Source organism: Cyprinodon variegatus, unplaced genomic scaffold (genome assembly GCF_000732505.1).
Source record: "Cyprinodon variegatus isolate N-32 unplaced genomic scaffold, C_variegatus-1.0 Scaffold428, whole genome shotgun sequence".
Taxonomy (NCBI): domain Eukaryota; kingdom Metazoa; phylum Chordata; class Actinopteri; order Cyprinodontiformes; family Cyprinodontidae; genus Cyprinodon; species Cyprinodon variegatus.
The window spans coordinates 688,219-702,875 of record NW_015150881.1 but is presented as its reverse complement, the minus strand read 5'-3'; the positions used below and the strand labels follow the sequence as shown (position 1 = coordinate 702,875).

The following is a 14,657-nucleotide window of genomic DNA, read 5'->3' as shown; positions in this document are numbered from 1 at the left end:
TTTTCATGCTTTTCAGTTGGCCAACATTTCTAAAAAATCCCCTTTTTGTATTAGCTTTAAGTAATATTCTAATTTTGTGACACACGGAATTTTGGATTTTCATTTGTTGCCACTTCAAATCATCAAAATTAAATGAAATAAACATTTGAATGCATCAGTCTGTGTGCAATGAATACATGTAATGTACAAGTTACACCTTTTGAATGCAATTACTGAAATAAATCAAGTTTTTCAAAATATTCTAATTTGCTGGCTTTTACCTGTATAACTGATTTGCAGTTTGAAACTGAGTTCTTTTCTAATCCAGATTCGTCGATTTATGTTTCAAATCAAATTAAATTTATGTTACATCAGTGTTTCCTTCTTGGATGTCATATTTATACAAAACAGAAAATGAGTAATACGTTTGATAAATTCTGAAGTTTTTAAATCTATATTCACACACCCAAACAAACACACATAAGCAATGGGTGGATGGATATTTGCAAATACCTGTACTTTTTTTTACAGTTTAAATTGTGTAATAGTTTGTAAGACAGGAACTCACAGTTCAGTGGTTTCTTTTGGGACACCTTTGGGCAGAGTTGTGAGACCTTTGTTGCTGCAGCGCACCACAGTGTCCAGGCAAGAGCACTCGGCTGGACACCTCAGAACAGGAGAGCAGCTGTTCTCATTGTTACCTGTTGCATACATTGAGGAAAACAATAGGAGTGAAGACAAAGTGCTAGTTAAGAACAGATAACTGCAGCAGCTCTAACTCACCATCTTCACAGGCAAAGTCCTGAACAGCTACATCCTGGATGGGAATCTCCTTTAGGAAATAAGGATTCTGGCAGCGAGGATTCCCTGTGACGATGCGTTTCCTTCTCAGCCAATCACCGAGCCAGGCCAGGTGGCAGTTACAGTTAAAAGGATTGGCCAAGAGGTTTCTGGAGATCAAATGGAACAAGCAAAGATTTACTCTGAGCTAAAGCTACTGAGCACAAGCCTGATGGTTTCATAGAGTGACGTAAGCTCACAGTGTGGAGAGTGAGTGCAGTGTGTCGAAGGCTCCGGGGCTCATGGAGGTGATCTGGTTGTCGTACAGTGAAAGGAGCCGTACAGAACTGAGCCCCACGAAGCTGCTGTTGCTCACACAGCTGATCTTGTTACTCCTCAGCATACTATGAACACAAATAAATACATTAATATATAATACACTTCAAGCAAAATTCAAAGAGTGTGTATTTGGTCTGATAATAGCACTGAGTGGAAACTTTTTCAAAATTTCTTTATGTTAAAATAATGATATAAATTAAAGCTATTTTATTTGCATTTGATGTGATAGACCGTGACAGCATACTGTATATAGTAGCTACAGGATTGTGGAGTGGAATTAATAACGCTTTCCAAACATTATGGAGCTGTTTCTTATATGCATTCGCTTACAATAAGAAAACAATAATGGTACAGTTAGGTAGTTTATTTGTCTATTTGCTTAACTCTGTCACTTATTCTGTTATTTTTATACACTTTTTAAGGTCCTCATTTGTGTGATTACTTTTGCTATAATTTTTTGCTGCTGTAACACTCAAATTTACAGTTCACAAGTAACAATCCTGTCAGCAGCCAATCCCTCCTGAGCTGTCTGTCTCTGCAGCTCCGCCAAGAATTATAACAAAGCTCTTGACTGATTCTCTGATTAATGCTTTCCTTACCCAGTACAGGTATGTCATTTTCCCTGGATGATCATGTTTTCGTTTTTTTACAGTTGTAACATCTGCTTTCCATTTATGGATGAATTGATATTTTAAGCACTGTGAGACTTTCAAAGTGTCAGACCTGTCTGTTGTGTTCCCATAGTTCTCATGATACTTCACAGTTGGTTCTCTATGGTTCTCTAAAAGACCACGAATGGATTTATAGAACAGTATAGGACTTATGCGGAGGTCAAATTATACAAAGAAAAGCAATAATGATTAATTAGTAGACTTTATAATGCACTCAAAAGTGATGGATTTTATTTATTGGTATTTGAGTAAATTATGCTTTTTTCCACACTTTAGAATAGTGCAATGCTTTATGTTGGTCTATCACAACACATTTCGGCTAAATTGGATCAAATTTTGTGGTTGCAATGTTAAGTTTATCTATGTGTGTGTATGAACCCACAGAGTACGGAGACCGCTGAGTCCCTTCAGCATGCGGTGGTGTATGTTCTCTAGTCTGTTAGAGGTCAAAATCAACTCGTTGACCCCTGAAGCTCCTTCAAAAGTCCCCTCCTCGATGTCACTGATACGATTATTACTCAGATTACTGCAGGGGGAAGTACAGAACAGAGAGAGAGGTGAGGCAGTAGAAATGCAATGGAAAGACGACGACTTTATAGTCGTCGTTTTTTTTCATCTGGATCCAAACTTGATTTTATGACATCGCTTAGTAACACTTTTTTTTTCTAATCACATTAACAAGACTGACTCACATCTTCCTCAACTGAGGCAACTTTTTGAAGATTCCCGTCGCCTCAAGCACCGTGAACTCATTGTTGTTCAGACGCCTGGAAACACATGAGGTAAAATCCAAGAATAATGAGTATAAGGCAAATAAGAGGGGGTAGAGACTGACATGAGGTTTCTCTTATAAATCCAACTGTAGTCAAGAAACAAAGGGTGACTCACAGCTCAGTGGTGTACTGAGGAATGTGATCTGGGATTTTGGTAAGTTTCTGGTTAGAGCAGTCGACAGTCGTGCCCTCACAACGGCATTTCTCTGGGCAGGCCAGGTCGGCGAAGCAATCACCTCCGAGCTTGCTGCGGTAATCCTCGTTACCTGTTCACAATCACAGCTAAGATGTTAATGAACAATATTGCTGTGGTAAGAAAACCTAGATAGGTTTCCATCAGTAACCATGTGCATATCCAAGGTTCAGGGTGTGGTACAAAGAGCTGAGCTCCTTTTCGCATAGTAGAAACTGTCAAAAGAAACTAAATATGGCCAAAAAAAAAAAGATAAAACACTGATCATAAGTAATTTCTATGCATCTGTGTACTTTAAACAAATAGGGTGTCTGAAACAAAGATAAAAAAAGAAATCCAAGGAGGAAAATACTCAAAACATCTACATTTATCTGTCCGTTAAAGTTTAACGGACAGATAAATGTAGATGTTTTGAGTTAACCAACCTAAATTCACTTGACTAGATTTCTTGAATTAACAATAAAATTCTATATCTAATTGTTTTTTTGTTTTGTTTTGTTTCTTAGCTTGGCGAGAAGCAAATCATTTACAGTGTGATACACAAGCATTTTCTTAGCGTATCACTGACATAAAGCAGAGGTAATACACATGTAAGGACATAAGGACACATATAAGGATACAGACACACTTGCACCCACAGGAGAAAAGAGATTAGAGGCTTTCTTTCTTTCCAGGTATAAATCCCAATGTTAGTATTATAAACTAGACCAAACAGTATCAAAAATGAGATCACTGACAAAACCCAAACACCACATGCTCAAACACACAGGCAGGGAGTGACAGGAGTTTGGTTTCTCTTGCGTCTCGGCCATGCTGCAGGGATTTGCAGCGCCGTTCCATGGTGCTTGACAGAACCATGTTCCACTTTTGGAACCTTGCAGCCACATGGTTAGATCAAGCACAAAGGAACAACCTGCCGACTGACTGCTCCTCCACTGGAACACAGGGGCGGAGGGTAAGAGGGAGAGGAAGGGTCAGATGAGCGGGAGAGAGGATCATACAGACAGTAGAGGGGATTTTCTCTGCGGATTTGCAAAACTTCTGACTGTGGGAAGAAGGAACGGAGATGAAGTAGGTAGGATTTTAAACAGATGAAAAGAAACTGGAATATTCAGTGCCTTGCAAAAGTATTCATATACCCTAACTTTTATTTTGTCTTGTAACAGCTACATTTAGAAGATAATAAAAACGTTTTTTTAAAATAAAACATTTAGGTGAACTTTGGGCTGTGCGTCTTTTCATCTCAGTAATAATCCAGCTGTTCAACATATTCTAATGTTCTCATTACCTGAGAAAGAAGCAGCCTCAAACCCAACAGTTCATGGCCTTGCACGGTAACTGACAGTGTAATAAAGGAGACAATAATCAGAGAAGGAGCCAGATCTTAAAAGCAACGCTGGATGAGCTGCAGATAAGCTCCTCATTGGATTGAACTGAGCATGATCTATTTTGTAAATAATTAAGAAATAAAATATGTTAAATGTGTAAAAGCTATATTTCTTAAAGCTTTGATTGTATTTATATATCAATTATTAAAAAAAAACATGAAGGTTTGATGTTGTAAAGTGAACAAATGTGAAAAGGTTCACTGGGTATTAACACTTTTTCAAGGCACGATATTTTGGAGAAAGGCTAGAATGAGGGTGAGCAAAAAGAGGGACTAAGTAAAGGAAGTTGGAAAGAGGGTAAAGAATGAAAAAGTTAATTTGGAAAATAGCACAAAGGGAAGGAAAAAAAACAGGAAATGCTAGTAATCTACAAAATAATTAACAATAGAGAGACACAAATATATTGGGAGGAAATAAGGTTAAGGTATTAATTTGTAGCAAAACACCTACAAATTAAATAAAACAGAGGAAGAGGGATGGTGAAAAGCTCAGGAACAGTAGCCTGATTAAAAAGCAGAGAGGGTATAACAGTAAAGCATCTACAGACATCCACATTTCAGAAACAATAGGAAGAGAGCAGTTATTAGATAGGAGTGGGAGGAGAGTTACAGCAGCAATACAAGAGAACCATTACTTCTGGGTACCACACACACTCACTGATGCCATCATACAGATACAAACAAGAGTAGAATACATGAAACTCTCTTGATTCCCAAACACTGAGACATACAAATATAATATCATTTATATCTTATTATTCAGACAGGAGGAGTCTCAGAGGGGTCAAAGGTTGCAGGTCATCTCTGGGAAAAGAGGTGAGGGAGTTGGAGGTTGATGGACATGGTCATGTGTTTTTGTTACTTACAGCTGACATGGTGTACTCCTGAGTGTTAGAAAGGCATTAGGAAAAAGAAGAAGGGATTTGACTCATTTGTTAAAGCAGAGGGGTAAGAAAAGGTAATGAAAAAAGAAAAAAAAAAAAAAAATCCAGATTGTGTGGGTTCTCTCTTCCAGGGAGAGATTTAAAGTCATGTAATGAGTTGTGAGAGTCATGCAGGATGCACACATCTTCCCAGATTTTCTCGTACTTAAGGCAGGTTTAAACCCTTTCCTGTGAGAGTGTGACATTGAAAGGACAAATAACCTCCAGAAGGAGCCAACTGTGCAAACATTAAACTCCGGCCGGTGTGAGTGCAGAGCACCTGTAATCCATGAACATATTGCAAATTAAACTGGAGGATCTGAGATGCATTGCTCTGAGATGCAACAGCAAGGTTACACCAAAGAACGGAGTATGTTTATTCAACTTTACAGCCCTACATGTTGTTAAATTATTCAGCGTTGCCCCCTATGTGCTATCTAGGCTTTGAAACCTCTGTCCCCCTGGTGAGCTTCGGAGTTAATGACTGCAATAAGCACGCGCTCACACACGCACACAGACTGTGTCTTACTCTGCACACACCCTGACGCTTCCCTGTGGTAATGACCGCCTTTAGCCCTGCTACTGATCTCAAATGCAAGTCAAATTTGCATATTTCCCAACACCCCTCTGAGCATGGTGACTGTGTGACCTTTTGATGTTCTGCAGAGTAAGAAACATACACATATGCTCACAAGCACGCCCAAAATCCTCAGTTATTGTTAGAACTGGACAAAAAAGACATTGACGATAGTTTACAGCTCTTCACAACATACTGATTTACCCTTTAACCCAACACTGGTCTTCAAGATCTACTGTCTCGGAGGTTTTAGATTCATCCTTGATCCAAAACATATGAATGAAATTAATGGCCCGTTGCCACTCCTTTGCCAAACTTGATGCCATGCTAAAAAGAGAACTCGGTCATTTAAATTAGCTGTGTTACAGCAGGGATGTATTAAAAATCTGCAAACAGATTTTAGATGCATCTAACAGTAGATCTTGAGCTACCTTGCAAGCAAGATGAATTTTTTTGAGATCTGTGATTTCACAAACTTCCAAAAATAAATTCTGTCAGACGCAAATAGACACACAAGCCTTCATACAGTTCATGTTTTGGATCAATGAAATGCAGTGACCTGTATGATGTCAACTAGCAGCAGCAAGCTGAAACAAAACAAAAAAGGCTGCACTGCAGCCATTTTTGCCGAATGTCTTCTATTTATTTTTTGAACAACGATCAAAAGGACGCAATTAGTGCATTTTCATGATTTGTGCATTTTACTTCCCAGCTAGTAATCACATTTATTGGGATGATAACATCCAAAGCGGATACAAACAGCCACTTAGTATTTACTGTGTGATGGCAGACAGGTTAAAAACTAAGGAGGACACCCATGAGACGATGCACAGGTCCTATCTGTTAGAACAATGTTTGTAGACTTCATCTTCACCTGCTGCCCAACAATTTCACCTAAATACATACCCTGATACCCTACCATTCAAGAAATAAACCTGTAATGTTGTTGTGTACACAACAGCCCATGATAAGTCTTTTTTTATATATGAATTAGTTTTACTGAATATGTATTTCTAATATCTAGGGAAAAAAATCCTTGTCAAAATGACCATTAAAAAAATTAAATTCTTCACATCTAGAGTAAACCTTCTGGATTTAGAGAAATCAATCTCAGATCCCCATATTCCTATTTTAACAGGGTCAGTCTTCTTCGCCATATTCCTCTGTAGTGCTGTCTCTCTCTCTTTTAAACACATTCTCCATTTTTTTTTATTTCTTCATTAAAATCTCTAGTTTCAATAGGATGAAATAGGCACTTCCTGTTGCCTGTTGTTATGGTGACTTGTCGAATCGGAGCTCCACTGATAATGGCTTGTCACACTTGCTACGCAGTTGTTCAGCTCTAGGAACTCTAAGTGGACTTACTTAGAGTTGATTGAACTAATTCACAGCAGCCTTGAAAAACCAAAAACTGAGAGTTCCCGACCTTAGGCTAGATCAATTTAGAGTTGAGGATTTGATTCTGAGTTTGTTAAACCTGCTTCTTCAAAGAGACCCCTCGTCTCAAGCGACCAGAGGAACTTCTTCAATGGGTGCTGTGTCCCTACATGGCTAATAATCAATCTGTAGCTTTATCTCAGTGATAACTTTCTTACTTTTTTAAGCAATGCTTCCCTGACCAGGACCCAGTTGTACAGATGCTGAGATGAAAACACTCAGGGGTTAAATGTATTCACAATGCGTGGGTTTCTGAAGGCAGTTTGATTGTCTGGACTTATAGTCGTTTTGAATTACAAGGTTACCAAAAACAAATGCATGCCACACTTTTCATACACCTCCCACTTGCCAATTATGCAATACTATGTGCCAGTCTATCACACAGAATTCCAATAAATGCAATGTAATTTTTTGTCGTAATGTGAAAAAATATGATAAATGCTAAATGTTAAGGAATAATTTTCACATGCACTAACATGAGTATATATAAACTTGATTTTATACTGTAACCCAAACAGGACATCAGAAACCAAACTATTAACCTTTTTCAAACGAGGTCACGGTTGTGAACATAAAGCCAGTGCAAGTGTATGAGTATGGATATCCTGTGCTTCGTTAGACATGGTGTTTTATTAGTAAACAATCCAAAGAGATGATATGGATTTAAAAGGTGTCAGTCATGGCAAACTGCACTTGGTGAGTGTGCAGTGAAAATAGTTACAAAAAACAAGCACTCATGCTCCATGTACAATACCTGGGATGATATACTGTTCTCTAGCTAATGGAGAGACAGATAGCAGGAAAATCGAAATCAGCAAAAAAAAAAAAAAAAAAAAGTCAGAATAGAAGAGAAGGTTCATGGTGTACAACTGACTCTTTGTGCATGTAGAGGCATTGAAAAGAGCACTGAAAATATTAGACGTAGGGAAAGTGTGGTTAGTAGAGAAAGGCTGAGGGAAAAACCCAGCAGGAATACACAGAATGAAAACAGAGGGAAAGACTGTTGGTCTTAGGTTTATTTTTTTATGTGTGAAAGTCTGGACATCCATCTTTTGGTTATCAGAAAGAAATAGCCTCAGGGAACATGTCCGTGGGCTCATCTCTTCTATGAGTATTCAATTTGTGCTGTGCCAGGGATTTGTACCTGAGCAGCGAAACTTCTTGCTCTTGATTTGTCCGATCCGCTTGTTGGCGAGCCGCCGAGGGCTGGTGCAGCGGGCACCACTCGTCTCAATGGGATTGTCCTGCAGGTAGTCAGCCAGCCACTTCAGATGGCAGTCACAGATAAATGGGTTTTGAGCTAAATGACTGATTCACCACACAAAAAGACAAAGAAACACACACAAAACAAAACACATAAAGAAGATGTTGAAACACCATACTTACATGTATATATACATATAAATGCAGTTAACATTTTGTTTATTGAACAAAGTGAAACAAATACAAGAGGCATTAGGTAGAGTTAAAGTAAGACTAAAGTTTCTTTAAAGTGGGGTTATGTGAAGTAGTTACGTATATAATCATTGTGTCACTGAGCATAACATACAACACTCAGAGTGAAGGCACTTAAGCAAATTACTAAAATAATCTTATAAAAAAATCAAGTTGTTACTGAAAGGAGGGGCCATTCTAAAACAAATCAAATCTTGAAAATTGGTTCCTAAAAAAAGATCTGACTGATCTAGAGTCTGTTGCTTTGAGATATACAGAAAGAATTACAAATGGTTGGGTGTTTTATTCTAAAATAAAATGTATTTCCATAATACTATTCAAAACCATTTCTAACCAAAAATACAACCTTTACTCCCTTTACGCATAATGTAATGAACAGAAGGTTCACATATCTGTTCACATATTAAAGGACTCAAAGAAAGAAAGGAAATGAAGAGGAAACTGAGGTATAGTAGGAAAGCGGGATGGAAGAGAAAAAGAAACAAAATTAATATATGGAGGTAGGGCAAAACAAAGGAAGAAGGGAGAGGTAAAAGGAAGTTAGGAATCAAGGAACGTAAAAAAGGAAGGATACAAAGATTGAAAAGAAGGACACACAGACTGTAGGCAAAATACAACATTTAAATAAATAAAACTTGTACTGGGCTATGATTTCAAGTTTTTAGATCTGGCTCAGAAGGATTTTAACAGGTCATTCATCTGTACTGTGACATTTATTAAATTTAAAATGATTTCTCCATTAAACTGAGATTACTTTTCTGGAATTAATGCCATAAGAATAGGACAGTATCTGAAAATACTAATCACAACTCCACAATAGTCATGCAACCACAAAAAGCTATTTTGCAGATCACTTTATTATTTACATCATGGTCTTCCATCCCTAGAGACCATAAAGCTGTCTGTGCTTTCGGAGCTTGCAGCAGGCAAACCACAAGGTGTGTGCTTTAGAACCAAAGTATTCATTCAAATGCAAAACATTATTTTTTTTTTTTGTTTTCTTTAGCTGTTAATTGTCTTGTTTTGGGTCCATTTAAGCTTCTTTCTGAAAATAAAGCTATCTGATATATTAACTTGAGCCTCTATGTAGGTTAGCAAGAATTTCAAGGCAAAATAACAGAAGACATGGTTACTGTAAAACAGTGTGCTAGTTCAGCACCATGGACAGTGAATCAATCAAAAACTAAGTACCAATTGAACGTGACAATGACAACAGGTTTTAATGCCATTGTATGGTCTATGCATCTTAAAGTGGGAGGGACATAATGTATTATTATCACATAACCAGGGGTGATGTCAGAATTTGATGGCGTGTGGGAAGAAGCGTTGCAAGTTATACCCTTCTTTAGAATAAGATAAACAGGGAGACGGGCGATTAGCATATGCCTAAGAATCAGTAAGAACCATATTTCAAGAAACATGTTAAAGTTATAAATTAAATGAACAACATTGTAATAATGATGGAGGCCATAAGCTACTCTTGATCTTTTAATTTTAAGCGGCTTAATTGTTTATTCAATTCCATTGATATTTGGAGGAGTAAAGGACTATTTTCATTCTTACAATTTTCTTTGGTGTTTTTGTTTTGTTTCATTCATGCATTTTAAAGCAAGTAAAATTCAATATTAACCAAGGACAACTTTGTTAGATACAAAATGAAATGATTCTTTTTTAAAATTATGTTTTTTTTTTATAAAGGAAAACGAAGACAGCTCTTGCTCTCTAGTATAGGAACAATGTGCAGATATTATTTACACAGGATGGTGATAAGAAGCAGAACAGCACCTATGAATGGCTAAAAAAAAGTAAGACTTTTGGAGCTGCCTAGTACAGATTTAGATCTGATTTTAAAAAAAGGGGGTTGTCAAACATGATGCCAATCCTTGGAAATCCACCAAGATGGCTGAATAATAAAAAAGCAATCTTGTTATAAGATTGGAGCAGTTTTCCAATACAATGATGCACAATGTTTATTGCTTGTTGCAGATATTTGGTTTGTTTCTGCTAAGAAGCAAGATTTCTATTATTTACACTTTTTATATGATATCAATATTTGAAAACTGCTTGCTGAGTAAACCAAGGTTTTCTTCATTAGACCCTGAAATATTTTTAATGATCTGAAACATTTATGTGTCACAGAAAGCAACATCATGCAAATCTTAATCGGGTAAATATGTTTAACAAAAGGATATTTGTGTGTCTTTGTGAGAGTACATACAGGGTTTGTATTGCTCGTAGTGAGGAGAACGTCCCCTTTGCAATTGTTTGGAGCTTGTTGTCATATAGAGAGAGCAGATTGAGGTTGTGAAGGTCCTGAAATGCATCCACACGCAGACATGCTATCTTGTTAGCATTTAGCAACCTGAAACAAAGAAGTGACAGTATTTGAGAAAGAAAAAAAAAATAAAAGGAGCCTTATCTTGTTATCATTCCAGCAAAAATCATTCAGACGCTGCAGGTCACAGATGATGGCTTTTAGTGAGGATGTCTCTTCTCGGGTGGCAGTGCTTGAGGTAAGCACTTTTCAGCCGAATATCAATGAGATGCAGATGTGACCATTAAACTGAACCTAACTATGAGTGTGTGCATTAGTGTGGGTGTGTGTGCACTTACAACAACTGCAGTGAAAACAATCCTTCAAAGAGTCCCTTGGAAATCTCTGTGATTTTGTTCCCATACAGGACCCTGCACACAGCAAAAACAGAATTAATTCAGTTTGAGAAGAATCCAGAGATTTCCTTAATATCAACAGAATAAACTGCAAAGAAAGTCAAAGCATATCCCCAAGCACCTCTGTTAAAGAATGTGTTCTCTATAAAATATATCTTTGCTAAAACAATCCTCTGGGTTGTGGTGCATATCACAAGCTGACACATCATTCAGAATTACAATGACATTTTTTTTAAAGTTCACCTTTTAAAGCTTTGGTGCAGATATTATTAAAGACTGGCAGTTCCATAGACAAGCACTGATCCCTCACTATAAGATAATTGTTTTAAGATTCCTCTAATAAAAATGTCTCAGATTCACAATTATTTATGGAGAATATGAGTAATATGTATTCTGTAACCACATAAGTGTGGGGTTTCTGCAGTATTAGAGTCAAAGTAGTCAATACATATAAGAAATTGTTAATTACAGCAAACAATATGTAGGTCATAATGACACACAAAGCGATGTTTCTATATGCAAACAGCAGGAAAAATATTCATTATCTGACTAGAAATGGATTTACATGATGTTAGTCACAACTGAACTGGGTTTTTATATATATATATTTATATGTATTTATATGTCATTACCCTGTCACAAGTACAGAGCAACAAAATTTACTCTCTGCATTTACAGTAACCCATCCCCCTTGGGAGCACTGGGCTGCCATTTGCAGCGCCCGTGGAGCAGTGTGGGGTTAAGGGTCTTTTTGCTCAGGGACCCAGAGTGGCAGTGGGTTTCGAACTCACAACCTCAGGATTCAAGCTCTATGCCCTAACCAGTTGAACACCACTCCCCAATATGGATATTTTGTTCCAAATGTCTTTGTTTCTGCAGGTATTGACTTACATCCATATGGTTTAATAAAATTAACCTGAAAACTAAGTTCTTCTGTCTTAATATTATTGTTTGAGAACACCTGGGAAAGCTCTAGGTCCATCTTATATTTAACTTAACTTCCCTGTTTTTGGCTAATTTTATATGAAGTGTTGGTCACAGAAACATGCAGCTTTTTTAGCAACATTTATAAAAAGAAAATCATAGTTTCTGATCAATATTTCTGAGCTAAAAGTAAAATCAAACCTGAAATAGAACACTTACAAAGAATTAAGGGATCGCAGACCCTGGAAGGCATCTGAAGCTAGTTCTGAGATCTGGTTGTTACTCAAATCTCTGCAAAAAAAAGTGATAAAAAAAGAAAAGTAATCAAAAGAAAGCAGAATAACAAAAGGTCAAAACCAACTACAGATGCTGCTGCAACATTAAGTTTTGATCCATGGTTGACAGAGTGCAGCTTAACAGCTTTTCTACTCACATTCTGCGCAGCTTCTTATATGGAGAAAAGGCCCCAGCTGGGATCACCTTGATGGCGTTCTGCTCCAGTCGTCTGGAACCAAACATACCCTCAGACCATTGCAATGAGACATTAACATTCCCCTATCATACACTTATCTATGCTGTAATGCAAACCGTTGTTCATTCCCAAGGGCTCTGCCTAAGGGGGACTTTTCCAGATAAGGCCCTTTGATGACTGTAGCCATTTTTCTGTCACATATCGCCAATCTTTTGCCCTCCTTCACCTTTGCGCAGCCAGAGGGGCACACAAACTTAGGAGAGTACTCACACAATTGACTCTTTGGTCTGTCTTTTTAATTTTTTTTTTAATGCCCAGTCATTTCCTGAAGAACCGCACCAGGCGGCACATGTATGAAGGACAAAAAGAAGGAATGAACCCAATAAGGGCAAAGGTCATTTCAATGTGAAGCCCTTCCCTTAAGCCAACCGTTTGATGTTTCTGTTCTTTACAGACCACCTATGCTTTAAATGTTGCCATGGTAAATAATTGCTTAATTTCAATTACACTAAAAAAATTGTAATCAAAATATTTTATCACATTTTTTATCAAAGTATTTCTTTTTTAAGGTCAAATTTTACTTTCTGATTTATCACATCACTTTTTAAACAAATTCAGTTACTTCAGCCTTACAAAATAATTACATGAGGGAATTTTATATCACTCTTTTTTTCCATTTTGTAGAAGCAGGCAGGCTCTTCAAGTTCACCCCATCTAATTCTCAGGTAGAAATATAGGTTTCTTTAGAGCTCAGATTAATCTCCAAGCTCCTTTATTCTCCCCGTTTCTTTCTTTGTTCTTGCTGTTTCCTTTAGCAGGAATGCACTGCATGACCAAGCTTTCTCATTTCACAGATGTGTGCTTTTATTTCACTGCACAAAGACAAACAGCAGCAGTGAAAGAGAAAGGTGGTAGAACACAAAGAAGGGAAACAGAGGGACGCGCAATAAAAGGAGCAAGAGAAATATCACTGCACCCAGTGTGTCTGAATGAGTGCAGTATGTGTGTTGAGCGAAGCAGATGTGTGTGTACTTTATCTGCATGTCTTACATCTCAGTAATGGTTTCAGGCAGGTTGGTGGGTATTTCTGTCAGACCCTTCCCTCTGCAGTCCACAATGTTGTTACTGCAGGTGCAGGACTCTGGGCACTGTAACACACTGCAGGAGGAAGACGATGACGACTGATGACCTACGCAGAGACAAGGACCCTGGATTATCACTGGGTAGTTGATATTAATGCTTCATGTAAATACAAAATGGCCAAAAGATTCAGAAGAACAAAGAATTCAAAGAGAGACATAAGACTCAAAGATATCCTGTCTGTTTATGTGACCTTGTCGTTCTGTGCTGTCATTTTATTCATGACTTTCCTGCAAAGCCCTGCAAATCATGGGGAAAACTTACCTTCCTCAGCATCTTGACAGGCATGAGCAAAAACACAGTGAAAGGAACAAAAATGTTTTCTGATGTAAAAGAGTAAGAAGAGGTAGAAGCCACAGAAGGAAACCAAAGTAAGGTCAACCTACCTGTGCACACAAACTCCTTCTTCTGCACCTCAGCCACATTGTGCCCTCGCAAGTGAGGAGGAGCCATGCACTGTGTGTAGAGGCCCAGGCGGGGGCGCTGTCGTAACCACTCGGACAACCAGGCTACATGGCAGTCGCACTGCAAGTTGTTGGAGTGAAGGCGGCTGGGCAGAGGTGAAGCGGAAGGGAGGGGAGAAGTGAGGATGAGGGGAGGGGATGTGTTTGGTGATCGTAGGGGGACACACAGATAGAGAGAGGGCAAATAATGGAAATGATTGGAGGAGACAGGAGTGGGGAGGCAAAGGAGGATTAAAAAATATTTAAATAAGTACGGATGAGAGGAATGTCTTTCCAGATTATCATGTTGTGTGTCAAATATGAAGCTATGCCACTTACAAGGTCCTGAGCTTTGGCATGTGGTTAAAACTGGCCACAGACAGTCGGCTGATGTTGTTATTGTTCAGAGTGCTAAAGAGACAAGAGCAGAATATACAACATGCTCATCTACATGCAATCCTGAATGCAGTGAAACAGCAAAATCCTCATAAGAA

General features: G+C 38.0%; 1 protein-coding gene across 2 annotated transcripts in view; it reads right to left on the bottom strand.

Moving 5' to 3' along the window:
* Window positions 1–14,657, bottom strand: part of slit2 (slit guidance ligand 2) — a 125,902-nt gene that overhangs the window by 28,357 nt on the left and 82,888 nt on the right. For both annotated transcript variants that reach the window (XM_015388575.1, XM_015388574.1), the window contains exons 7-20: window positions 14,503–14,574; window positions 14,107–14,270; window positions 13,631–13,769; window positions 12,542–12,613; window positions 12,328–12,399; window positions 11,128–11,199; window positions 10,733–10,876; window positions 8,204–8,367; window positions 2,658–2,808; window positions 2,462–2,536; window positions 2,152–2,295; window positions 1,020–1,163; window positions 763–929; window positions 548–680 (exon numbers count right to left, since the gene is read on the bottom strand). In XM_015388575.1, coding sequence (XP_015244061.1) covers window positions 548–680; window positions 763–929; window positions 1,020–1,163; window positions 2,152–2,295; window positions 2,462–2,536; window positions 2,658–2,808; window positions 8,204–8,367; window positions 10,733–10,876; window positions 11,128–11,199; window positions 12,328–12,399; window positions 12,542–12,613; window positions 13,631–13,769; window positions 14,107–14,270; window positions 14,503–14,574 — 1,713 coding nt within the window. The remainder of the gene's footprint in view (window positions 1–547; window positions 681–762; window positions 930–1,019; window positions 1,164–2,151; window positions 2,296–2,461; window positions 2,537–2,657; window positions 2,809–8,203; window positions 8,368–10,732; window positions 10,877–11,127; window positions 11,200–12,327; window positions 12,400–12,541; window positions 12,614–13,630; window positions 13,770–14,106; window positions 14,271–14,502; window positions 14,575–14,657) is intronic.